Source organism: Haliotis rubra, unplaced genomic scaffold (genome assembly GCF_003918875.1).
Source record: "Haliotis rubra isolate DU_JTF1 unplaced genomic scaffold, ASM391887v1 Scf1041, whole genome shotgun sequence".
In the NCBI taxonomy this organism is placed as follows: Eukaryota; Metazoa; Mollusca; class Gastropoda; order Lepetellida; family Haliotidae; genus Haliotis; species Haliotis rubra.
The window spans coordinates 133,525-161,075 of NW_025764939.1; the positions used below are offsets into that span (position 1 = coordinate 133,525).

Genomic DNA, 27,551 nt, shown 5'->3' on the forward strand with positions numbered 1-27,551 from the left:
GAAAGCATTACTCCACTGTTTTCACCTATGACTGAATTGAAAGAAACACATGAATGAGTACCTGTTGCTTTTCGAGAGCATTCATAACGACGCTAACCTTCCTTGCCTTTTGTTCTGAAAAGAAAATACTTGGAAAGATTATTCAAATTTTTCAGATATTTCTTTTGTCAGACGCGTAACTTACTTTGGGTTGTATTAGTTAAAAACATGTAACACGTGCTATATTCTACAGATTCTAATACTATTTTGGGTTGAGTCCTATCCGGTGTAACTCCACATGTAACGTGTTACATTTGACCACTTTCTAAATGGCATTGTGTATTCATAGTTATAACAGACAGACAGACGCAATATTTAGCGAATGTTTTTCTGCAGTACTCGCAGATGGTTTGACATACCTGATATACTTAGACTGAGTGAATCCAGCGTCCGTGATGGGATAGACTGCATGTGCCCGAAATGTTCCTGGGCAGATATGATACATTTATACTTTTCACCTACACGTTTCGAGACATTCCCGACCGCAAGAATGCCTATGTCAGGGCCTAGAGTTATGGTGAAGCTAGTGACACGCTCAACTTCACCTTTAATGATGCCCACAGCTTCGTCAGTCTCCTTCGGAGGTCCTCTAACCCTTATTTCACTTCTGTGTTTTATCAAGCGTAAACCAGTGAGACGTTTCGTCAGCTCATCAAACTGGGCCCATTTATACTGGGAAAGATAGTTCATGCAGTCCTGTGACATTGGAATGCATTCTTCTTTATTTTCAGTCGCGGCTGATTCTGTAGATCCTGCCTCCTGTCCCTGCCTGGCCCGTTGTAAGCATTGATTCAAACGTCGTATGATGCCAGGTGGTCCAACAACTTTCACCGTCGTGCCATATTTGACAGCAAGGACATGTCCGTCTCCCTCTCTTGACCCTTCTTCAGCAGGCGTTTCCATGCAATCGTCCATGTTATTGATTTCATCTGAGGAGATATCCGTTTCCGATATACTCTCTTTGATAATCTGAAGAGCATATTTTTCCGTCTTCCTTCCCCGTGTAGTGATGGTGACCGTGGATTTATCAAAATGAAACTCGCAGCGTAGATTTTTATCCTTTAAAGCCCGTTTGATGTTTTGTTGTGTTGTAGTTTTGTCTTGTAGATAGTGTATCTGGGCTGGAGAGAGCGGGATAGGGTAGGTGTGTGCTTCAAGTGGAGGGTTTTCTGGAACACAATACATGTTATTGCACAATATGAAAGGGTATTAACGATATACCCACACTGACCACCTGGCCCGAAAATATATATCAGCCATATCAGCCCAAGGACCGAATATCCATATCAGCCGTATAGGCGGGTACTAAACTGGTACGGAATGAATACACACAGACGCTCAAAACTTAATATACGGCCTAGTTTATTTTAAGTTCTAGTCAAAACAGCTAAGATACATAGCGTTCACTAACATGAACGCTGTTGATGTTAGTGAAAGCTATGTATCTTCGCTAGTCAATACAGTGATTAAACAACAGTCTCGTTTACTGCTGACTGGGTCCTATTGAGCAACTTAGTATAATAACCAGTCCAGAATTTTGAGACCAACCCATTCAACAGGATATGTAAATATTAATCAGTATTATTTGATACATCTAATCATTTGTATATTGCAACACTACGCTCCCTCTAATCCTTGCAAACACGTCGTGCAGCGTGCTCTGTCGTACAGCGTGCTCTGACAAGAAGAAATCTGGAAAACGTGGAAATCTCAAAACAAGGTTCGGTCGCTAAAAATGTTTGGCGATCTAGTACGGACTTGATATTAAATCACATTGTACGTTACAAAAATACACTGAATGAGCGCAAAGAACACATAACAGGTGAATTTGGAATCATTTTACGACCTTATCAAACAGATGCAGTCTGTGACGTCTGGGTTAAGGTCATACTGACTAAACCTCACCATAAAATATAGAAATACGAACTTTAAAATTAAACTTCATTTGTCAGTACCATTTTTGTATGAAACAAGGAATTGGAATTTCGTGTAACCATAGTTGTTTGTAGTGTCTCTTTTCACTTTCACACGTGAAAATTTGGATCGGATGAAACAAGGTCATTGTCTGACTCATGTTTCGGTTTGCGCCCCTTGGTGAGGTATATAATACAAAGGTTATGATATCACAGTTTCCCTTTCGAAGGTCATAACAGCCCTCGACTACCATAAGACTGGCGAAAAGAAAACTGTAATAACCTCTAAATATCGTGCACACGCACACGCGCACACACTCAATAAAACTGTCTAACGGGATCGAGTAGTCAGACTCTCTGACATGCATGTCATCGTGTCAAAACTGCGTGGATCGGTGCTCATGATGTCACTCATTGGACTGTTTGGCCCATGGTGCCGTTGTTGAAGAATTACCAAAACGGTACGATAGTCATAAGTCTGTGTCTGTGTCTGTCGGTGTTGGAAATATCAGTATATGGGTATTTATATAGCGCTATCGTCCATCCCATGTACATGCATGCTCAAAGCGCTTTGTTTTTCCCTCGATCATTGGATGTCAATCTCAACGGCACATATTATTTCCAATCTCAACTTCATGGAGACCATTCAACTCTTGCAGCCACTAGGCGCAACAAGTTAATGCATCCTTTCGAGGTACGTAATACCAACATCTTAGCAGTAAGATCGCTTTGTACAAAGGCACCAAAACTCTATCTCTACATACCATTTATGTGACCGCTGTCATATTGCTGTCATATTCGGCGTTAACAAACAAAAACAAACAAACAAATCTTACCTTTCGCGTCATGTATGAAAAGAAATCTGCTGTTGGCTCCCACCACCTCAGCTTCAGCAGCTTCAGAGAAGAAGGACCGAACTTCCTGTATCGGGTTCAGACTCACGTCTATGTAGCGACCCAAAGACATGGTGTCACCTAACACAGGACATATATATGTACGTTATATGTTATAGAATGTAGTTTCATTTCAGGAAATACACCATTTGTGCTTTCATAAAAAAGAGGTATTAGCCGTACGTTCAATTTCGTATTAGTAAGTGTATTCATATAACCCACTCACCGTCTTTTTAGCACTGTTTATATTGCTGTACTGCAATAGCTAATGTCAATGGCAGTTAACAGAACAGTGAGAGTCGGGGGGAAAGGGAGAGAGAGAAGGGACAGTGGGAATCTCGTTAATCCATTCATGCGCGTCACTAATTAATCTCGTTAATCCATTCATGCGCGTCACTAAAAGAGATGACATTTTCTTAGATGACAAGAATTTCTCAAAAATGAACACAGGCGTTTTTTACACTGGCGAAAACATGAATAGGATATTTTTCAAAGAATATCAAACGTCAAGCCTCTTGTCTAAGTGCTTGATGAAAGTAATACTTCATTAGATACAGATGAGGATAATTAGATTTATGTAACAGAAAATGTCCCACCGCCTCTCATACCTATTAAAAATCATTGTTTTGTTGGGTATTCAGTCATACTGTGTGAGTTAGTGAAGTAATGTTTGCTTAAACAGTATTTCAGCCGTATTGCACCCAGAACGAGGAATACATGTTATTTACGTATGCAATATATGTCGAAGCATGATTCGCTAATCACCAGATTGTCATAGTTTTATATTGTGTTTACAATTTGGACGAGAACATTACATTATGATTGTTTCATTGCGATACATTCAATTAGCCATGTTCTAGATCGCTAGCCTAACATTTACATGTATGCTGCTTTTTACCATAGCTTAGTGGTCTGCATTTTGGATGCTAACATAGAATTATCTCCCTTTGATTATTGTTTTATTTCTATCGTTTCCTGTTTATGTATGACATGTTTTAGACTAATATTAATCGGTGTTCAAATGAAGTTAACAGTTATGAATTTGTGTTTTATTTGTGACGAATACGATATATATATATTGCATGACAAATACAATTGTGTCTCGATAAAAGCATTATTTTGTAATTTCACTAGGGGTTAAACTTAAATTCATCAATGAATAGAGGTACATTTGCCTGGTGTTTTCAAATAAATCTTCTAATATTCTCCACGATAACAGGAAGTACCTCGAACTATTATCAGTGCAGAGGATCAGGTACATTTAAATGCAATACTTTGATGATATAATGTGACGATACATTTTACTTTCGGTTTCGTTATTACGACTGTTTCTGTTGTCATGTTGCCTCTTTATAACATGACACATCATGGGAACAGGACCATGTCTCGATTACAGACGGAACAGATACCACTGCTCATGAAAAGCAAAGTAGTCATGAAAAATATAAGATCACACTGAAAATCGTCGATATCACCAAGGAAACGAAGCGTCCTATTTTCTGACGCTGTGTAATGAATAGACAATGTATTTTGCATGGGCAAAGATTAGAGATTATGGTCCCAAATTCATAAATGTCGCCATTACATTCTTAAGATTGCACCGAAGAATTCAGTTCCTTGTTATGGCGATATAAAATGTATTTGTTTACTCACTGCGACAACAGCATAAGACTGTTACTGTGATTGTCGCTGCTACAGCAATGGCGGTCGGGCTGTACAGCCTATTGAGCGTATCACTGTACCCAAGTTATTTAACCTGATTCACAGTCTACGGCTCTGTTCGAAAAGACTGTACACAATAGTGTATGAATTCCTCCCCCCATACAGTTTCTGTCTTTCGTAGTTCGTTGGTATTGCTCTAAATAGTTTAACAAGTATTTTATATAATTAAATTTGGAACAGCAGACCATCGTCTCATAAAATACACCCATGTTATGATATCCGAGTATGTATGAAATTCTACCCATATCGGTTACTGTACACCTGGGGCGGCCTAGTAGCCTAATGGTTAAAGCGCTCGTCACGTTTTGGTGTCAAGTTTGTAAACAAATCTTCATTGCATGCTAAATGCCCGGTGCAACCCCCTATCAACTATGAGCTGACTAAAACACATTTTAATTATTACACGAGTAATTTAGTGTTATGAATCTTCAATTCGCTCATCACGCTGAAGACGAAGGTTCGATTCCCCACATGGGTACAATGTGTGAAGCCTATTTCTGGTGTCCTCCGCCGTGACTTTGTACCGGAATATGGATAAAAGCGGCGTAAAACGAAACTCACTCGCTCACTGCTGTATACCTAATAATGGACATATATAAAGCGCCTGTATCCACACACTTGTGGATGCCCAAGGAGCCAATGCATTGCTACCACGGATAACCCAGTCTGACTGTGAGGCCCTGGAAAGATAACAGTTATATGACTTATCCCACCGGGTACCGTTTACTTAATCAGCAAGATCGGTACACACAACCGCGTGATGTGGGAGTATGGTATTGTATGCAGCTTATATACTCAGCAGCAAAAAATACGTCAGTATGAATTCAAAATTAGATAGGCACTGTAATCAAATCATTACAGAAATGGACATAATAAGTGGATCAGAACATTTTGTGTGTACAATATCTTGACACATCAATGAATAACTCGGCACAATTTCAAGACATTACGTGAACGTTTGCAGTTCATTCAGACTCTTGACTTCAGTATCTAGTGTGACCACCACGAGCGGCAATAACTGCAGCACAGCGTCTATGCATGGAGTGCACCAATCGATTGATGACGGCCATTGGCACCTGGACTACACTCTGAGAAAGGCCTGGCGCAATAAATCGGCTGTGTTCCGCCTTGGTATGACATTATTCAATCTCCTCTGAATTTCAACCCAAAGATGTTCAATTGGGTTTAAATCAGGACTAAGGGCTGGCCACTGCATAATGTTGACACCGTTTTGCTGTAGGAAGTCCCGTGTATCTCTGGCAGTATGGGCCCGGGCGGTATCATGCTGAAAAATGTTCCGGTGACGTGCGAAATGTGGTATGACGTGCGGACTGAGAGCTTGGTCGATGTAGCGCACCGCTGTGATGCCGCCTCTTCTCCCTGGACCAAGGTTCTGGAACACAACAGGACCCACTCTCTGGTTCAGGCCTATTCCACCCTATAACATCTCCCTATGAGTCTCTTTCCATAACACATTGGTCTGAGTAACGCTGGCCACGTCGTCGCCATATTCTTGTTCTGCCGTCTGCACTTGATACGCATTACCGACTCTCATCTGTGAACAGGACAGTTCTCCATTGCATATATCGCCAGTTTTGGTATTGTAGGGCAAACTGTAGATCATTTGTGGTGTTGGTGGCCCGGAAACGTTGCTGCACCCTGTAGATGGTCCGAACGTTGACCTGGAAGTGAATGGCAACGCTTTGTGTAGTGTGGCCAGCTTCAGGTCTTCTTAGCGCATGGTTCCTCTGAGCTGCCGTGAGTCGCGGCATCCTGCTGACGTTGTAATGTGAATGTTTCAACCAGGTTTGGGGGTGCATTTTATAGGTCCTTGTAAACAGCACGTGCAGCATGAGTTGCATGAAAAACATGGAGAACACCGTACCATCTCCGAGATCAGGTTGCGTTTTTGAGACCATTTCCTGGGTTCCATTCTGAGTTTGGGAAGGAATGTCTTTGCTCAGGTAAAGTTGGAGATGTTGTCAGAAATATACAATCAAAACATTAAATGAGTTTACAGTTATCCGTTTCTGCGAAGGAAAATTCCAAACCGACGTTTCTTTTGCTGCTTAGTATATTACTTTCGCAAACAGGCACCCTGTTCCACGAACGTGCGTTCTCCTGTGATCGCAGCGATATCCTAGATATATCAAAGGCATCCTTTTTCACAATATTGTCGCTAAGCATTGCAAAATAAGCACTGCAACAACATTCTATAAAGAAGTATCTCTAAAATATTTTCCAGATCACGATGAAAGTAATTTATTTATCCTGTATTTGTCCAGAGGATGAGGACATCCTCACGTACGCTAGCATATACGGCTGTAGTAGCTTGTTAGAGAGTTTAGCTTTACGCCGCTTTTAGCAATATTCCAGCAATGACTATAAGAATCATGTTTGTAAAAGACTGAACGTTTCACTTGGTCTTCAGTAACCCATGCTTGTCGTAAGAGGCGACTAACGGGATCGGGTGGTCAGACTCGCTGAAGTGGTTGACATGTCATCGTATCCCAATTACGTAGATGGATGCTCATGTTGTTGATCACAGGATTGTCTGGTCCAGACTAGATTATTTACAGACCGCCCTCTTATAGCTGGGATATTGCTGAGTGCTCAATCAATCTCTACATGCTGTGCCTATATTCCTCTCATCACTTTTAGCTTAATAACAGTGTAAGAAGCCATATACCTGAATAAAATGTTCCTTTAAGAAATTATTGCAAGTATACTTGGCGGAAAGCGTTTCCCAAACACAGCATGTGCAGCATGTCCTGAAGAAACCCCACACATTTTCCCAAATGCAATTTGTGCACGTGTCACATGTCGGTATTTCATCTGCATGGGTTACAAAGTTTAATCCTTATTTCTGCCACTATGCCACTTTATCAAAGAATGGGGCGGTGGAGTAGCGTAGTGGTTAGAGCGTTCGCTCGTCTCACCACAAAACCGGGTTCGATTCCCAACGAAAGTAGAACATGTGAACTTTATGTCTGGTATACTCCGCAATATAGCTGGAATGTTGTCAAACATCGGCGTAGAACCATACTAACTCACTCACTCATCAAAGGAGCTTCTTTGACGACTACACTTTCCGGAATGTGTCTTGTGGACAAGACGTTCATTCCATTCTCTACAGGATGAATCAGGTCAGCGGGGAAGTCATTCTCAACGATACTGCCCGTGTTCATCGATAGGGCAACGTATTCACTGTTTGATCAACTTGAAATAATGGTACCTGCGTGTAAGGTAGTTGAACATGGTTTCGAAAAGTTCATGCATGATTTGTAAAACGTCTTGAATGTCATTCAGGTACCACACGCCTCCTATCATGGGTCCAGGGACAATGTGCATGTACATCACACGCATGAATTCATTCATAATACGCAGCACTCAATTCAGTCTTGTAATAACTCAAACACATATAACAAGGCAGGGTGAATGTGAGAGAGGACCATTTATGCATCATTTGGTAATAATTTACGAGCTTAGGTGTAAGACTATACCTTCAGCTCTCTATTTAGCATCACAAACTTACAGACTAGCTAACCACCACCAAGCAGAAAGCAGCACCTGGCACTATAATCATGCATTATTGGCATTACATTTTCTGTATATAGGCCAGGAGGAGAACAATACAGATCTCCTACTGATTTCCAGTTGGCCAGATCTTAGCGTCATTTACATTGTATAATTAACATTTTATACATGCCCCTACGAAGAATGCGAGCACGTGGAATGAAACAAGTACAACAGATATAAGGGACTGGACATATACACAAAGAACTTAGCTGAGCACCCCTTGACATATATCACGATTGAATGAGCCCCGACCTTAACCCTTTGGTGCATATGTGGGATATGATTGGTCGTCGTGTGCAACAAAGGGATCCTCCAGTACAGAACCTGGCCCAATTGGAAGCTGCTTTACACGACGAATGGCGTATACTGGCCTTTCAGAGGATCAGGAGGCTGACAGGGGGTATGAGGAGGAGAGTGCTGGCTGTTATACAGTCACAAGGAGGTTACACTCGGTACTGACCTTGAATCGTCTAAGACACGCAAAATGACATTTGGAATGTTCACATTCACCAATAAATTCAACATTAAACATTCCAGGGACATACTTGTACAGACATGGTTTTGTATGAAAACCAGTGTGTGTTTTAAAAAAAATGAGCAATTATCATCATAAAACCAACATGGAATCCAGTCATTTTGGGGTTTTTATCATACGGGTCAGAAAACCTTTTCCATCGTGGTCACCAAAATAAGTTTTATGAACATAATATTGAAAACCTATCATTACAAAAATACAGAGGGTGCTTAATGAAGTTCTTTGTGTACATATTACAGAGCAGGAATAGATAATGAATATCTGCTACATGTGCTGGTGCAACATAAATGTTACGTACAATGGGAGATTAGCAAAACATGACACACCAATTCTCACAGTTCTTCAACCCGTCTGAATAAACATATGATTCACAGATAATTGATTCAGAGCATCTATCATGCTTGTGAATTAGGTAGGAACATCGCAACTAGACTTTGAACACATTTGTCATTGACATTAATGCCAGGGAGTAGATTGATACATCGCGATGCTTGACAATAGTACAACATATGCTGATGTTTCGTAGAATAAGTCAGATCATTTTGTCACAACGTTGTGTAACTTAGGGGCTCAATACATTAATTTTGATATTCAAGACTATTTCAAGTGTCTTCTCAAATAGGATCCGGGTCATATGGGGACATTTTACATATTACAGGAATTGTACATACACAGGAAATATGTATAATCCATTAAAGTGAAAAGGGAATTACAAAATATGATATCTGGTTATCTGAAGAAATTAATAGTGTCACTTATAAAGGTGATATAAGGGTAATGAGTATCAAGGCATGTTTCTAAAATGTTTGGTTATATTCATTGTATCAGTATTTTCTTTATCAAGACACAAGTGCAACACCTTTAAGATAATGCAAAAGCATTTTGGTAGAGGCTCATATCATAGTGATACACATGTTGCAGATACAAACAAAACATCAGTTGTACTAACACAGTATTCTACCACTTATTGGTAAACACAACTATAATACTTTGAATTCTGAGCATTGTATCCAGTTTGCATTTTCATAGCCCAGGTGGAACGTGGATCAGGGTTACCTGAATGATTGTATATCTCGGTCATTGTCAACAATAGCCAAAATATAGGAGTACCACAAGGGATTTTATTTCTATTATTTGCATAACCACAGAAGTAGTGACCGTGCATGTTCATAACTATACTTGTCAAACGAAGATGAAGAGGATCAGATTCCTTCATAAAGACTGACATTAAACTGTATTGACGGATTAACAACAGTAATATGAAAGAATCTTGTGTTCTTTAAATCATTTTGATTAACTCTAGATCTTTCATATCATTTCGCATTACCACCATAAGCAAATTACAGATTACAAGAGCTTGCCGTGAAATTAATGATCTGTCTTAGAAATCCTGAAACAGTATACCCAATACAGCCCATGCCAGTCTAGAATGTGTGACATGTCTAGAAAACCCCAGTTTCAGGAAATGAAATAAAGTCCCTGGGAGTCTTTTGGTTATAGTTTCTAAAAGTTAGAATTGTATTCTCTGTAACATATGTTCGTTTCAGAGCCGTTAAGATAGAAATTGGTTAGTTTGACAGTGGTATATACAATCTGATATGGTGCGTGGAGGTAAGAGTTATTATTTTGTAGCAAATCCCCATCATCAAATATTGGGTATGGCGTTGTTTATCCCAGCCGGATGTAACTGTGACTGGTGTTCCGTGGCAGGTCCTTGATCAGCTCCTTCTTGAAATCCTCGGCCGCCATTTTGTTTTTGTCCTCTGAGTCTGACGTAACGAGGTACTTCGACTCGGCGATTGTGACGACCATCTTGGCCAGTCTGCCAGTCTGTGTCTGGGACGCTATTTCGGCGTATGTCTTCTCCCATAGATCAACTAAAGGAAAGAGTAATGACATAGTGACATGTGATGTTTGTCTTCTCCCATAGATCAACTAAGGGAAATATAATGACATAATGATATGATTGTGATGTTTGTCCTTTCCAATAGATGAACTAAAGGGGAAAGTAATCACATAATGACATATGATGTTTGTCTTCACCCATAGATCAACTAAAGTAAACATAATGACATATGATGTTTGTCTTCACCCATGGATCAACTAAAGGAAAAGTAATGAGATAATGACATATGATGTTTCTCTTGTCCCATAGATCAAGTAATGAAACATAATGATATATGATGTTTGTCTTCTCCCATAGATCAACTAAAGTAACCATAATGATATATGATGTTTGTCTTGTCCCATAGATCAAGTAAATGAAACATAATGATATATGATGTTTGTCTTCTCCCATAGATCAACTAAAGGAAACATAATGACTCATTGTGTTTGTCTTCTCCCATAGATCAACTAAAGGAAAAGTAATGAGATAATGACACATGATGTTTGTCTTGTCCCATAGATCAAGTAAATGAAACATAATGACATATGATGTTTGTCTTCTCCCATAGATCAACTAAAGGAAACATAATGACATATGATGTTTGTCTTCTCCCATAGATCAACTAAAGTAAACATAATGACACATGGTGTTTGTCTTCTCCCGTAGATCAACTAAAGGAAAAGTAATGAGATAATGACACATGATGTTTGTCTTGTCCCATAGATCAAGTCAATGAAACATAATGACACATGATGTTTGTCTTCTCCCATAGATCAACTAAAGTAAACATAATGACATATGATGTTTGTCTTTTCCCATAGATTTAGTAAAAGAAACATTATGACAAATGATGTTTGTCTTCTCCCATGGATCAAGTAAAGGAAACATAATGACATATGATGTTTGTTTTTTTCTCATAGATGAACTAACAGTAACGTAATGAGATAATGGCATATGGTGTTTGTTTTCAGGGGAAAATAACGACATATGGTGTTTGTTTTTTCTCATAGATGAACTAAAGGAAAATAATGACATAATGACAAATGATGTTTGTTTTTTCTCATAGATCAACTAAAGGGGAGGAAAAGACATACTGACATATGATGTTTGTCATCAGGGGAAATAATGACACATGGTGTTTGTTTTTTCTCATAGATCAACTAAAGGGAAGGAAATTACACATGATGTTTGTCTTCAGGGGAAAATAATCACATATGGTGTTTGTTTTTTCTCACAGATAACTTAAAGGAAAATAATGACATAATGACAAATTATGTTTGTTTTTTCTCACAGATCAACTAAAGGGAAAGTAATGACAGAATGACATATGATGTTTGTCTTCAGGGGAAAATAATGACATATGGTGTTTGTTTTTTCTCATAGATGAACTAAGGGGAAATAATGACATAATGACAAATGATGTGTTTTTTTTCTCATAGATCAACTAAAGGGAAAGATATGACATAATGACATATGATGTTTGTCTTCAGGGGAAAATAATGACATATGGTGATTGTTTTTTCTAATAGATCAACTAAAGGAAAGTAATGACATAATGACAAATGATGGTTAACTTTTCAAAGAAAACGTTACGATATTTCGATTGCTAAATATCTTGAAACCACTGAAGCGTTTCATGACTGAATGTTATAAGGTTGGCTACGAAGCTATACCTGTGGAGGAAATTCAAATATTTATCAACTGACTAATCTTGTCCACATGCACATTATTTTCCTAAAATGTTCGATAGGTGTAGGTGATAGTCATGCAACATTGATATTGATACTGATATTCACGTATGAACTGACAGCAAGACAATTGTCGAAATGGCAATGGCCTGGTTGTAAAATTAGAAATATACTTGACCCACCAGTGTTATAGATAACATTTTCGATCGGTGTTTAACCATACGAGGCATATCAGCTATTGCTCTTTCATCTTACACACGATGAAGATGTACCGAAACTTCATAAACATTTCATTTCTTAATTGAAAAGGGCTCTGAAATATGACGAGGAGAGACCTCTTACATTCTTACACCCCTAATACTTCGCTATTTACCTCGATTTTCCATGAGAGATTTCATTACATATTTATCGACATTCACACAAAATGATATCGTGTTCAGTATTACATAAATGCTACATAAAATTTCAAAATGTTCGAACAAAAGCCTTATTTTTCCTTAAACACATATTTCGTTCATATATGACACGTTGAAATCTGCGCATACAAAATGTGCTATCTACCTGCAACAGGCGACTTGTCAATGTTCGCCGGAACCTGCATCTCTTTCTGAGCCAGTTGTGCGATTTTGTTGCTGAATGGTTGGAACACATGCACGTCAGGTATGATGACGGTCACCACGAAAACAGAGTCATCTGAATTCTTCACGCCATTAAACACCATTTGGGCAGCGTTATTTGGCCGTTTAGCAATTTCACCTGAAAGGATAGACACACTTTTCTTCACATTGGAGTGTGTGAGTTAGTGAATGAGTTTAGTTTTACGCCGCTTTTAGCAATATTCCAGCAATATCAAGGCGGGGACCACCAGAAATGGGATCCACACATTGTGGAGAATCGAACCCGGGTCTTCGGAGTGACGAGCGAACGCTTTAACAACTAAGCTACCCCATTGTCCCTCTTCACTTTGGAACCGATTGGAGTGAGTGAGAATGTTTTACGTCACTTTTATGGGCTTCACACATTGTTCCCATGTGGGGAATTGAACCCGTGTTTTCGGCGTGACGAGTGAACGCTTTAACCCTTAAGCTTCCCCACCGCCCCTGAACCGTTAGGAACATACGTTTGGCAAAGAATTAGTACCCGTATAACTATAAGTTCTTTTTCGAATGCATGTTTATGCTTTAGAATTATCGGTTGGCACAGATAAAGAAATGCTATCTAAACAATCGCCTAATGAAAATATCTAACCTGCGTTCTGCAAACAGTATCCTGTCAAATACATTCGTGAGCAAAACTGTCAGTTGTGTTAAAGGAACATCGATTTTTCGAATATAATTTCTAGAATTCTGCACGTACAAAATACGCAATATCGTTAAGATTTATGAATATACAAAGTATACAGTTCTCACTCGAAGGAGCTATTGGGATGGTAATGGTGTTGGAGTGTATTTGGGCAGCGTTTCTTATAGCTTCTGCGATGGCGTCGGTGACGGTGCTGGTTTGGTTGTCTGGGCAGTAGGAATGTAACAGCGTCGCAAACGGCAAGCTGGTGCTGTCATGGGAACATCGTGTCTCGCTAAGTTCAGACACTGAAAAAAACCAGCCATTGGTATAGTGTTTTGTATGACCTGCCTTGCAAAATATGCGTGTGAATCGTAGCATCAGTCGGACCCGCCACTCATGTACGAAAGCCTCATGCTGCTGCGTTTGTACATCACCCCGATCTTAAAGATGTACTAGTATTAATCCCAACGATTGCAATGCGGTCATCAATATGTTCAATACCTGTAAAATATTAAATGTCTCTTGTTATATTGCTCAGCGCTTATGGTTTCAAGGAGTGAGTGAGTGACTTTAGTTTTACGCTGCACCTAGCAATATTCCAGTAATAATATGGGTTCAAGGAAATCAGTAAATGGGTTTTGTGTAGTGGTATGGATTAACCGGCGTTAAATGTGTATGACAAGGAGATTATAATACAGACAAAGATTGCAGGAAGATACTGTCACGAACCGTAGGCTGCACACTGCCAGTCAGTCTTCTCAACGTTTGTGCAGGTAAGTGCTGGATTGGTAGATACATCTTGAAACAGAAATACAAAGTGGAGTGCATGAGTGAGTATTATTTTATGCCACTTCTACAAATATTCCAGCAATATCACTGTGGGGAACACGATATAGGGAATCGAGCCCGGGCCTCGGCGTGACGAGCGAACGCTTTAACGACTAGGTTACTCTACCATCCTTACCAAAATGAAGATTCGTGGCGCTTAATTACAAGTGTAACAATGGAAATGTGGTTTAGTCACTTCAGAGTTGAAAGGGTGTTGCAACAGCCATTTAGCATTTGTTTAGCAGAAGTTTTGTTTACAAGCTTGACATGGGTCAAAGCAAACAAAGCAAACACCAAATCAGCCATTTCGGAACACATCACCAAATTTCCTCAACACAACATCAACTGGGACACTGTCAAAACACTTACACAACAACAAACACGATTACACTCAGCGGAAATTGGCCGAAGCATTACAAATACGCCGTTTTAATCCCTCTATTAACAGAGATCAAGGCTATTACATCCCTTCAGCTTACAACTATCTAATCCACAAAAAATTAACCACTCAACCCACTTTGGCTTCTCTTCAACCTTCATACTCACATTCCTCACCACTGGCTTCTCACTTATTAATCCCCCACCACCTTGGCTCCTGCCAAATTAACTTACATTCACAAATTGTCATGGTAATCCCACTCATCTCATTTTGTTATCTTCAGCTCATCATCATGTCATTGTAGCTCATCATGTAACTTTCTTTGATGCTTTGTTTCCCCACCCTTGTTATTGTTCTCGCATTATCTTATCTTGTATATAAACTGGTGTACCCCATCATTCCCTCATATGCTTGAAAGCGGTATAAGAATCTACACCGAAACATCGCTATTGTTAAAATAAAGAAGTTGATCATCCATAAAGTTGTGTCATCTCTATACCAGCAACTTCTAAAATGCCACTCAAACAAATCATGTCTGTTCGACACAACCGTGAAGAACATTCAGCTGTAACAGCATCGTGAGTGACTGAGTTACAGAGTTACGCAGCGTTAGCAAAACCCCAGCAATACCATGAAGGGTGACCATCAAGAAGAGACACACATTGTACCCATTTAGAGAATGGAACCCGGGCCTTCTGCGTGACGAGCAAACGCTTGGCTACCTCTTTGCTCCTTGTATCATAAAATGATTAAGGCATAATACTTCAGTGAAATCGACATTGGAAATTCACTTGTTATTATATGTGAATATGTTAAAATCACATGCTTACTTTCTATTTCCCTGTCATTCCACAGAACGAGGACAGCCTCTGTGACTTCACTTGCTTCACTGACACTTCCCTGTACAACCTGTAGGAGAGTGTTTCCTACGCGGACACGAATCTCGCACTTGAGTTGATGTTTCAACTTCTTCTCTAAAACATCATATGTATAAAAATGCATCAGATGTAGCATCGTATGTATATGGATTACACTGAGAAAGAGTAATCCCAAACGTAACATATGTATAGAAACCACTTAAAACAGAAACGTGGTTTCGATCCCCATCTCTCTCTTCTCTCTCTCTCTCTCTCTCTCACACACACACACTCTCTCTCTCTCTCACACACACACACACGCACAAACACAAACAACACATACAATGTAACTTTACATTACAAAATCATTGCATTGTAAAATCTTTACATCACAAATTCATTACATTACAAAATAACTACATCACAAAATCATTACATTACGAAAGCATTACATTATAAAATCATTACAATACAAAATCATTACATTATAAAACCATTACATTGCAAAATCGTTACATCACAAAATCATTACATTACAAAATCATTACATTATAAAATCATTACATTATACAATCATTACATTACAAAATCATTACATTACACAATCATTACATTACAAAATCATTACATTATACAATCATTACATTACAAAATCATTACATTATACAATCATTACATTACAAAATAATTACATCACATAATCATTACATTACATTACAAATCCATCATATTACATTACACAATCATTATATTAGAGTACATACACGTATGCTTTTTCTGTTCATAATGATAATGTAAGTATTGTATTTAAAAATCATCATAACATTGCTTCTTGATACATTGACCTGATTACACAGTCACTTTTCTGCCTGAATGTAATGTTTCTTTAAAAGTATCAAACCATCTGTTTGTGCACAGTACTGTTACTGTACCTAAAACAATTAAACCATTAGATTTCCTACCTTCGTGAAACTGTTCCACTGTTGCAAGATGTTTTGTCTTCAGCTTGTAGGTAAGACGGTGTGCCAAGAACAACTAGGACAAAACATTGTTGCCAAAATAAGTACTTCCAATGTCCTTTGAAAAACTAGTATTTTCATCAGTGGTGGTTTATCGGAACATATCAAATCACCACAATGATGAGATATACACATCGTCAAAAGTATCGCGACACCAAACGTGAAGTACAATTGAGTGTACAATTGCAATGCAGAGATTTTCAACTGTAGCCAGACACTACAGTTTTGAATCTTTGAAAAACTGGCCCCACCGTTGCTGGTGAGTGGCAACACATCCCTCAGTTGAAGAACAGATCATTTAACTGTTACATGGGTACAACGTTACTCAGACACATACGTGTTGATCTATTCCAGATATAATTCCTGACAGTAGAAATCAGACAATGCTGATTTCTCATTTTCCAATTATTCATTATTTTACATTACATATATATGGCAGTAAGTAACTATTTATTGCTTTTGTTTCACTTTCTAGCTTCGTCTTTACTGCTTATCAAATATCTTTTGCCGAGGTATAAACATTTTGTGAACAACAGCCTTTGTGCATCACCATGGTGGTTTGAGATGTCTATTTTTTATGTGGCAGTTATTATCTGTTGGATATTTGGTGTGCAAAACGTGAAGCACCTGTTTGACTGAGAGTTTCGTTTCTGGGTAGATCACTATGAAGATCTCTCTGATGGCTCCAGATCTCTTGTCGTCGTTGAAGAGCTTTATTGCCTTATACATCAACTGGACAACGTGCTGGACCGGATACTCAAGTGCCCCAGTACCGAGAGCAGGGAAGGCAATTGTCTTATAACCTTTCTCGGATGCCTTGATAAGACAGTTGAACACCAAGGACACCATCCACTGAATTCACAAAATGAAACACTGACAATGGTATAGAATTAAAGTTTTGGTATAATAGATATATCCACCCAGGTGAAATAAAGAATTATTTGATTCATATACACAATACACCCTCCAGTAGTTGTATATGCCCTTATGTTAGGAGTATCACATTCTATGAGCAACTGCCTATCGTATATTCTGTCATTACAAACTAATGTCACAAGCATAGTCTGAAGTAAAATTAATGTTTAATCATAAACATGATCTGTTGCCAATTCAGGAGCGCGCTGAAAGGTGAGGACAGTCACAAATACTTGCAAAGTCAAGTCAAGCTTTCATCTGATATTATTCCGTCGCCACATTTTCACTGAAGCCTTTATAAAAGTCCAGTTAAGAGCCTTAACCCACACGCCATGTCAATTGCAGCTCAGAACGGAACTCCCGATTTACGGCATATTCAAATAAAAGTGACCCGTGAATATCGGGTTAGAATTGGCAATCCATGCTTGTCGTAAGAGGCGCCTATGCGCCAACTGCGTAAATCGATGCACATGCTATTGATCACGGGATTGTCTGGTCCAGACTTTATTATTTACAAATGAGAGTCATATAGCTGGAATATTGCTATGGTAGCAATACATTTCAACAGGTGTGACATGTGCCTTAAACCCAGTGAATATGTGATGTGAGCAGTAGACGATGTGTTCCACCCTCTGACCAACATCCTCCATTAGGCTGCTTTGACATGGTACCATCGAAGGATATAGATCCTATCTCATTCCTATTACCTCGAGGGTTTAGAATGGAATGACCAATACTTGTGTATGACAAATAAGACAAAGCATTATAAGCACTGGACTAAGATTTAACTGTGTCTGTAAAACCATGGAACGAATGGTACATAATAGATTAACATGGTATCTTGAAACCAGTAACCTTATAACAAATATTCAACGTGGTTTCAGGAAAGATCGTAGTACGATTAGAATCCTTTGGTACGATCGATTTGGTACGATTAGAATCCTTTGTTGAGGAGTGCGGCGTTAAACAACAACCAAACAACAGTCAAATGAAAGTACCTACTTTGAAACACTCGTCCTCCTCCTGTTGATAGTTCGGACTTGGTGACTGAGGAAAATTTGGCAGAGCTCCGTGGTAGATGGCCTTACAGGTCTTAATGTTCCCCGGTCCCGTCTCTGCAACTTCACCATTGCCGATGCCTTTGGGATGGTCTTTCGTCAGCTGTTTCTGGATGCTTTCCCCAGCAGCCTGGAGGAGGCACCAAGAAACGCCTCGTCCTTTACCCAGGATTAACTTATCGTTGGTTGTATTGACAATAACATCAGCCTAGAAATAAAATATACATTTAATATACAAGTACATGACATGATCAGGAAATATGTAATTAATTTATGTAATTCCCTTCCTTTACACGCCAATATATTATACTCAATATTTACCGAGTTACCCAGTGGATTATACAAACTGATAAACAGTAACCATAAACTCCTGTGTAGGCACTATATGTAGCTCCAAGATTGTTCCAAGGAACTATCGATCATTTAAGAATATATTCAAATTATCGAAGAATTTTAATCATTTAAAATCCTTTACCTTTTGTTTTTCGAGTGCATTCATGACTACTTTGACCTTTGTTTTCCTTGGGGCTGCAAAACAATGTCGAAAACATTCCGAAAATGCATTTCCATGATTGAAACTGACTGTATATTTTAATATATAATTATGATACGTACAGTTTGTGTGAAAATATATAATTATATGATATATACTCAACACAAAAAGTTAAGGACAACCCCAATATTCATTATATAAGCATTGATAGGTTCATAATATGAAATATTAAATATTTTAATATTGAAAATTGGGTTGGTCCCTAACTTTGTTTGTTGAGTATATCGAAAACATTGAGTTTTCTTGAATATTAATCATATTTTGACAGAATTACAACATTTCTGAGTCTACATACCTGATGGCAAACTCATCCGAAGGGACTCCCCTAGGGTTAGGGATTGCGTTTGTTCCATGAAGCCAATTTGTTGCTGAGGAGTTATGATACATTGGTGCTTCTCGCCAACTCGTTGTGATACATCTGCCACAGCCAGGATGCTTATTCCAGGGCCGAGAGTTATGGGGAAGCTGGTGACACATCCAACTTCATCGTTGACAACCTTCACTGCCTCCGAGAGATAATTCCGTGGCCCTTTAACCTCCAGTGCATTACCAGCTCTTGTCAACCCAACACCAGGGAACCTGTTTATCAACGCTTCAATCTCTGTCCATTTGTACTGGGTGAGATAGTTGGCACAATCTTCAGACATCAGAATAGTTTCGCTTCCATTGTCTTCGGCTAGTGGGGTGGATTGTAACATTTCCCGAGAACGTTGCAGACTGTGACCCAACGATATGGCAGCATCAGCCAAAGCAACCACCTTCACAACAGAACCCATTCTGACAACGAGAACTTCTGTATCCCCTGGCCCGTCTGTCGGTAAGGCTTCAACTCCACCCTCCTTCATCAGTGGGATCTCTTTGGTGGAGAAGTCCATCTCCACGATGCTGTCCTTGATCATTTGTAGAGCCTGATCTTCATCCTTTGATCCACTTGTCTCTATGGTAACAGTAGATGCGTCGAAGTCAAACCTGCATCTGAAGCCTTTATCATTCAATTTGTGGGACACAATTTGTTCCACCGCTGGCTTGCTCTTCATGTACTGCAACTGGATGCGTGACAGTGGTATAGGATGAGTATGTGGATCGTTGATGCTGGGAGGGTCACTCGTTTCTGTTGAGATATAAATAACTTCATGAATAAAAATGACAACTGAGTGAGTGAGTGAGTATGGTTTAGCACCGGTTGTAGCAATATTCCAGCATTATCAAGGCGGGGGACACCAGAAACGGCTTCACACATGGTACCCATGTGTTGAATCGAACCCGGGTCTTCGGTGTGACAAGCGAACGCTTCAAACACTAGGCTACCCAACCGCCCTTGAAAACGACAATGCAAAAGACGTTTGTGATGCATCCTGGATATTAATAATAATTACATTACATTTATTTAAAACAATTTTTAAATTTCACGAGAACAAGACAGCGGGGTATTCGGCAGTATCCCCAATGGACCTTACCTCCTTCTTCAGTGATAACGACGAAGCTGCTGCTGTCATCTTCGAGAAATTCTTGCATCTGTTTCACGGGATTTCTGCCCAAGCTGAGGAAGCGTCCAGAAGACATCGTGCCGCCTGCAACAGAAGCACCAATGGCATAGCAGGTTATCTCCCAAAACTTCTACATGCCAAAACTTCTACAAAAAGCCAAGGCAGAATCATGCACGTACAAAGGAGTTCTTTAGTGTTAAACGCCGGACACAACAATGTGATAGCGGTCCGTAAATAATCGAATCTGGACCAGACAATCCAGTGATTGACATCGTACGATTTTTGAGCACTGTTACAACCATCTGAGATATGACCCCGTACAACCCGTTCCCTTTAGTCGCCTGTTACATAAGACATATGTCGTTAAGTGAGTGAGTTTAGTTTTATGCCGCACTCAGCAATATTCCAGCTATATGGTCTATAAATAATCGAGTGTGGACCAGACAATCTGGTCCACCCGATCCCGTTAGTCGCCTCTTACGACAAGCATGGGCTACTGTAGATCAAGTTTAACCCGGATCTTCATGTGACACATTTGTTGAAAATCAAACAACAAAATATGCAGGAATGATTCTTATTCGAGATTTAGGGCGTTTCGGCAGCATATTACAAAGGACACATGCTCTATGATCCGATATTTAGATATTATGCCTATAAACGTTTACACGATAATGAATCAATAACATTAAGTATTCAGTTTGTAGCTTAACACGCAGTAACCTGATGATGGGGCCAGAACAAGCCCTGAAACGTTGTACTCGAGAATAAAGAAGATGTAACCCAGAAAAAATCTCTGTGTTCAACCATATGGTTGGTTGTTTTTTTCTTTGTGGGTTGTTTAAAGCCGCACTATACTCATGCCAATAATGGTTGTCACCCCCTTCAATTTTTTTAATTGGAGGGGTTTGGGGTGGGGTGTGAAGTGGGGGTGGGGTTGGGGTGGGAAGGGTGACAACCATTATTGGCATGAGTATATATGGTGGCGGTCACTAAATAATCGAGTCTGGACCAGACAATCCAGTGAAATGACACCAGCTGGTAAATACACAAAGATCCGCACTGTCAACCACGTCAACGAGTGTGATGAAATGATCGATGATATTGCCTCTCACTACCAGTTGGCGACCTTCTCAGCCACACAGATTTGTTCAATCAGTGATCACTCTTAGATTTCTTGCCTGACTTATGGGTTGAGCTATACTTTCAACATACGAGTTGCATGAGTTGTATAATGTATGTAGTTTACTTGTCTAAAAGCTGAGTAACATGTATCATGAAACACTTTCTCCCATTTACCTTCGTAAAGTTCAGGAGAGCGGAAGGTCGCGGGTTCGATCTCAGACCGCGTCATACCAAACGACGTTAAAATATGGTACTTGTTGGTCCCTGCCTAGCGCTCGGCATTAATGGGTACAACAAGGACTGGTCGGCTCGGAGTCAGTATAATGTGTCAGAGTGGGGTATTCATGCTTCACTGCGGTATGGTATCTCAGTGGGCTAGCACTATAAAACCAGCTTAAGTCTGGGCTAGTACAAGAAGCCACACATACACATACACACGCATGCACGTCGTCATATGAGCGAAATATTCTCAAGCACGACGTAAAACCCAATTTCACCTCATCTCACCTAATAAAATTCACATTGATCTTGTAACAAAAACATTTCAAATATTTATTTATTTTTTAACATTACGCAAGTACTAAAATCGGGAGGAAAACGAGCATTCTTCTTGAAAACAAATATGTTTTCATTCACTCATAGTAATTTTCCCTTAATTATTCTCATGGAAACAAAACTTGAAAATATACATGTGTCTTTCGAGTGTCAATTATCAAGTAATTTGTAACATCATAATAAATGAGTATGGTATGTATATGCTACTGGATAATAAATGACAGTGAGTATGGTTTTATGCCGCTTTTAGCAAGATTCCAGCAATATCGCGGCGCGGGACACCAGAAATGGGCTTCACACATTGACCCAATCGAACCCGGGTCCTCGGCGTGACGAGCGAACATTTTAACCACTAGGCTACAAAACCGCTTTTAACCGCTATTCCAGCACGACGAGTAACACCAGAAATGAAGTTTAAACGTTGTAAGGTGAGGTGAGGTGAAATTAGGTTTAACGTCGTGCTTGAGAATATTTCGCTCACATGACGACGTGCATGCATGTGTAGGTGTATGTGCGGCTGCTTGTACTAGCCCAGACTTAAGCTGGTTTTATAGTGCTAGCCCATTGAGATACCATGCCGCAGTGAAGCATGAATACCCCACTCTGACACATTATACTGACTCCGAGCCTACCAGTCCTTGTTGTACCCATTAATGCCGAGCGCCAGGCAGGGACCAACAAGTACCATATTTTAACGTCTTTTGGTATGACGTGGTCTGGGATCGAACCCCCGACCTTCCTTTAAACGTTGTACCATACGGGGCATTCAAAAGCGGCCCTGTGGCATAAGAAATAAGCTTTCTAAACAGTTTGTCTCCTAGCATCGGTTCAGTTTTACCGTATAAAAGTTTACACGGAAACAGTAGTTAAACTGCTCATTACAGGACAAATACCCATATCGAAATAATGAACTCTGCCACTTTTCGAGACTTCACCACCTTACTTAAGAACTGTAATCCTGTAAAACGAGTTAATGGTACGAATACATCATCGGGTACCTCGAACTGAATACCTGTGTAACGTTATCAACGCCATAAAAGCAACAGATATCATGAGCATGTGTTTATGAATCGCTATCAAACGATCGCGAATAGGTGAGCGTATCCTGCCCCACCAGTGGTATCCGTGATAAACACATGCAAAGGCCAGTGAATTGTTCACTTGAAATATAATCGGGAATGTATGGTGGAAGTCAAAATAATGAACATTTAGAGGCGTCAACATTTTGAAATTTCATCCACATGTCTACCATAAGACTTTCAAAAGCTTTACTGAGGCCTTCAGTGTTGTGGCCTCATTCGAAAGACTTCAACAACGCTCTTTGAATATTTGCACAATGAGAATGCTCAATTGGACCTCAGATTTGTGAAATGTAAACACCAAAGGCTGGAACTGTTGAGCTATTCCTGGACTTGAAAGAAAAGTTGAGCATTGGAAAGTTGAAATCATCCCTTTTGAAATTCAGCCTTGTGGAGATGTTTCGCCACACTTAATTAATCTTTATGCATAGATCTGGGGCGGTGGGGTAGCTTAGTGACATATTTTATCTACCACAAACATCAAATGCAACAGGTCAACTGATCAGCCTATTATCCCGAGAGGTGATGGGGTAGCCTAGTGGTTAAAACGTTCGCTCGTCACGCCGAAGGCCCGGGTTCGATTCCCCGCATGGGTACAATGTGTGAAGCCCCCGCTGGTGTCCCCGCTATGATAATGCTGGAATATTGCTAAAATCGGCGTAAAACTAAACTCACTCACTCACTCTGTATGCATATATCTAAGTATGAAATATGAGGCCGTCTGACTTGTCTCCTTAATTTCAGGTTCAGGTTTGAAAATCAGTAGAAGGGAACTGGGAATGTGATTGTTATTGAACGATATTAAATAATCGATATACCTGACACTTATGTTAAACATCCTGGCCAGATTGCTTTGTTTTAATTTTGAATGTCCAAACAGAAATTCTGATTCATATGCATAAAGAAACACATCCGCCAGGAGGGGAGTATAGTTCGTGCCCATGGCGATGCCAACATCTAGTCCAAATGTTTTACCCAAATTGTTCGTCGATGTTATTGATGAGGAAGTCCGGTATTTCACACATTGTTTTCTCAGTAAACTTCAGATAACATTTTGAAGATATATTTGTAAGAATGTCTAAGCTCATTGTATTCCCAAATGCACCATGGATTAAGTAATGAAGTCTTCCTTTGCGTTTGTAATGTGGGATAGCGGTGTACAAGGTTGACAGATCAAATGTGTTGACAGAAGGTATTCTTACTTGGCCCGTGAAGATCCGGGTTAGAATGTGCCTTCAGTAACCCATGCTTATCGTAAGAGACGACTAACGGGTCTGGGTGGCCAGGTTCGCTGACTTGGTTGACACATGTCATCGTATCCCAATTGCGTAGAACGATGCTCATGCTGTTGATCACTGGATTGACTGGTCCAGACTCGATTATTTGCAGACCGCCGTCATATAGCTGGAATATTGCTGGGTGCGGCGTTAAACAACAAGTCAACGTCTTCTTTCTGGCACATTGAACGTCAGTGAGTGATTGACACGCAAACAGCGTTATAACGAGTATGTGGTCGACGACAAAAGCCTCACTATTACATAACAACCCTTATAGAAATGTAATTAATATCCATCGCCAAAACTACATAAAATTATTGATAAACTCTGTATACAATAGTGTTCAAGTTGGTGGAAAGTGTTTGTGTAAATAATATCCATATCGACCTTTAGACGATATGTGTCCTCACAGTGGACCCCGTACATCCGGACTAAACATATCTCGTAGATTCACCTACTGAAGGGCATTTACATGAAACGAATTGTTTACAGCACAAACTGATCCGTTTATCCTGTCAACAAGTTTCCAGATCCGGTGATACAGTGAATTTCAACTGCAAACAGTATCAGTTACACCTTACCGTGTCCCACTTAGCAGTCAACGATCAAACTTGATGTTCCAATGTTTGTTTGCATTCAATTACCTGGCATGAAACATTAAAGGGGTGAATATATGGTCATGACAGTTTTTACCTGTTCGTTCACCTGAATTCGTTCGTGGGATACGGTATTTTTAATGCGCATTATGCGAATATTGCTATGCTATTACAATCGATTTGTTTCCAATTCCTCAGGAATCGGCCAGGGGAGGTAACTGAGGAGGGATTGGTATATTCTAATGTCTGTATTGTTATTTTGTAAACAGGACGTTACGTGCGAAAACGAACAACAGTAAACATTATCGCTTCAAGAGAGATATAAGCAAGGTAGAAATACCCTAACTACTCACAGTGTAGACTGGTGTCACTGATTATAGCTGAATACTATTATGTTTCACAACAGCAATGGCGGAGACGACATACGCCTATGTAGTTACCACAGACTACAGCCGAGAAATGTACTGGGCTTATTATAGCTGGCGCCTAAACCGAAAGTACATTCCTTTCATTGATAACTGGGAAAACCAAATCTATTTTCAACGTCTACATGATCAATCTGATTATTCATACCCCGGATAACCCAAGATGCCTCTGAGGCGCTAGAAGGTTGATAGTCACATGGATCTCTCAACGGGTACCCATTTTCTGCTGGGTGAACAGAGGCAATTTTGAACAAACTCACTTGCCTAAGGTGAGACCACATGTATCACAGTATTGTCTCTGTTCACCCAGCAGGAAAATGGGTACCCGGTGGAAAAAAGTCATATGACTATAACCTTCTAGCGCCTAACAGGCAGCTTGGATTATCCGGGGTAATAATGTGCTGTGCCTTGATTGTTAGCGCTATGAGCATACCTAGTGTGGAGTTTGGCGCTATATAAATGGACACATTATTATTTATTATTATTATGTGCTTCGTTGTGGGACAAGACTGAAGTCCTAGAAACTCTCAGGAGTCAGACTGTCACATACGGTCACCCATCCAAGGACTCTCCGCGCCCAACGTTGCTTAATTTCAACTGATCTGTGACCTGGGCTCTATGCACAGGACCACACACCCTGTACAGCAACACACTTGCACGTTTAAGTGTAAATTTCCAATATGCACCAATAATCCAATAAGGATCACAACTATTATATGATTATATGATTGGGATTAACCGATGTAACTCTAGCACTAAAGCAAGACACATCGTTTATTCTCCAAGTAAATGCGCAAAAACTGTAATGAACAATACAGTACAAGTATTGTTGTGATTGGAAGTAATTTGATTCTACTGACGCGTCAAGAATGATGAATGAAACCTTAACACAATATAAAAAATGCGCTTCACATCATAATATATCGCTACAATACGTGCAAGGTGACCAGAAGATTTAGCATCTTCTCGCTCGGCTTGCATGGTTTATTGAGAGAATTTTTTTTTTTTTTTTTGAAGATCCGGGTTAGAATTGGTCTTCAGCAACCCATGCTTGTCGTAAGAGGCAACTAGGATCGGGTGGTCAGGCTTGCTGACCTGGTTGACACATCTCTTCGTATCCCAACTGCGTAGATTGATGTTCATGCTGTTGATCACTTAATTGTCTGGTCCAAACTCGATTATTTACAGACCGCCGCCATACAGCTGGAATATTGCTGAGTGTGGCGTAAAACTAAAACTCACTCAATCATCCGTATAGGCCACTTTTCCAAACACATCTGATATTGTCTTTGTGACACATAGCTGTAGGTGTGATAGCTCCCTGTCTGTCCTTTCAAAAGAAGTGTAATCATTATGTCATCAATAACAAAACCTATTCGTCAGAAACTCACTGCCACTGAAGATCCCAAGCAACCAATGCTTGTCGTAAGAGGAGATGAAGGGATCGCGTGGTCAGGCTTGTCATCGTATCAATCACTGGATTGTCCGGACTCGATCATTTATGGAACGTTCTCATCAAACCACACAACATGCAGCTCAACTTGCTCTCTGAGCCCCTGTCTGTAAACTGAAGCTAGCCAAGTTTCTCAACAGTCTGCAGTGGGCAAACTGAAGAAATGCAGATGTCTCTACTGTCTGCAAGGGTAAACTCGAGACAGGCAGGTTTCCATATTGTCTTCAAGGGTAAATACCATGAAGGATTCTGTGCAATTATGTTGGCATTTTGCTTCCTGTCATCAGATGAGATAGTAAATCGGAGCTTATCTTTAGGTGGGGTTCCGTCGATTCCGAAACCTCTAAATCAAGAAACAAGACTTACATACTTCTAAACTGGGAAATCATAGACCCGTTTCAAACCTA

At 39.8% G+C, this 27,551-nt stretch overlaps 1 protein-coding gene across 1 annotated transcript in view; it reads right to left on the minus strand.

The window, feature by feature from the left end:
* The window catches only part of LOC124274813, a 32,841-nt gene extending 7,102 nt beyond the window's left edge, over positions 1-25,739 (minus strand). Inside the window, exons 1-16 of the mRNA XM_046710190.1 lie at positions 25,620-25,739; positions 20,608-20,721; positions 19,446-20,261; positions 19,073-19,125; positions 18,542-18,805; positions 17,252-17,476; positions 16,568-16,640; positions 15,579-15,722; positions 14,271-14,339; positions 13,667-13,846; positions 12,819-13,013; positions 10,353-10,558; positions 4,499-4,592; positions 2,789-2,926; positions 399-1,208; positions 62-114 (exon numbers count right to left, since the gene is read on the minus strand). Coding sequence (XP_046566146.1) covers positions 62-114; positions 399-1,208; positions 2,789-2,926; positions 4,499-4,592; positions 10,353-10,558; positions 12,819-13,013; positions 13,667-13,846; positions 14,271-14,339; positions 15,579-15,722; positions 16,568-16,640; positions 17,252-17,476; positions 18,542-18,805; positions 19,073-19,125; positions 19,446-20,261; positions 20,608-20,713 — 3,426 coding nt within the window. The 5' untranslated portion in view covers positions 20,714-20,721; positions 25,620-25,739. The remainder of the gene's footprint in view (positions 1-61; positions 115-398; positions 1,209-2,788; positions 2,927-4,498; positions 4,593-10,352; positions 10,559-12,818; positions 13,014-13,666; positions 13,847-14,270; positions 14,340-15,578; positions 15,723-16,567; positions 16,641-17,251; positions 17,477-18,541; positions 18,806-19,072; positions 19,126-19,445; positions 20,262-20,607; positions 20,722-25,619) is intronic.
* Between the last annotated feature and the right edge of the window lie 1,812 nt (positions 25,740-27,551).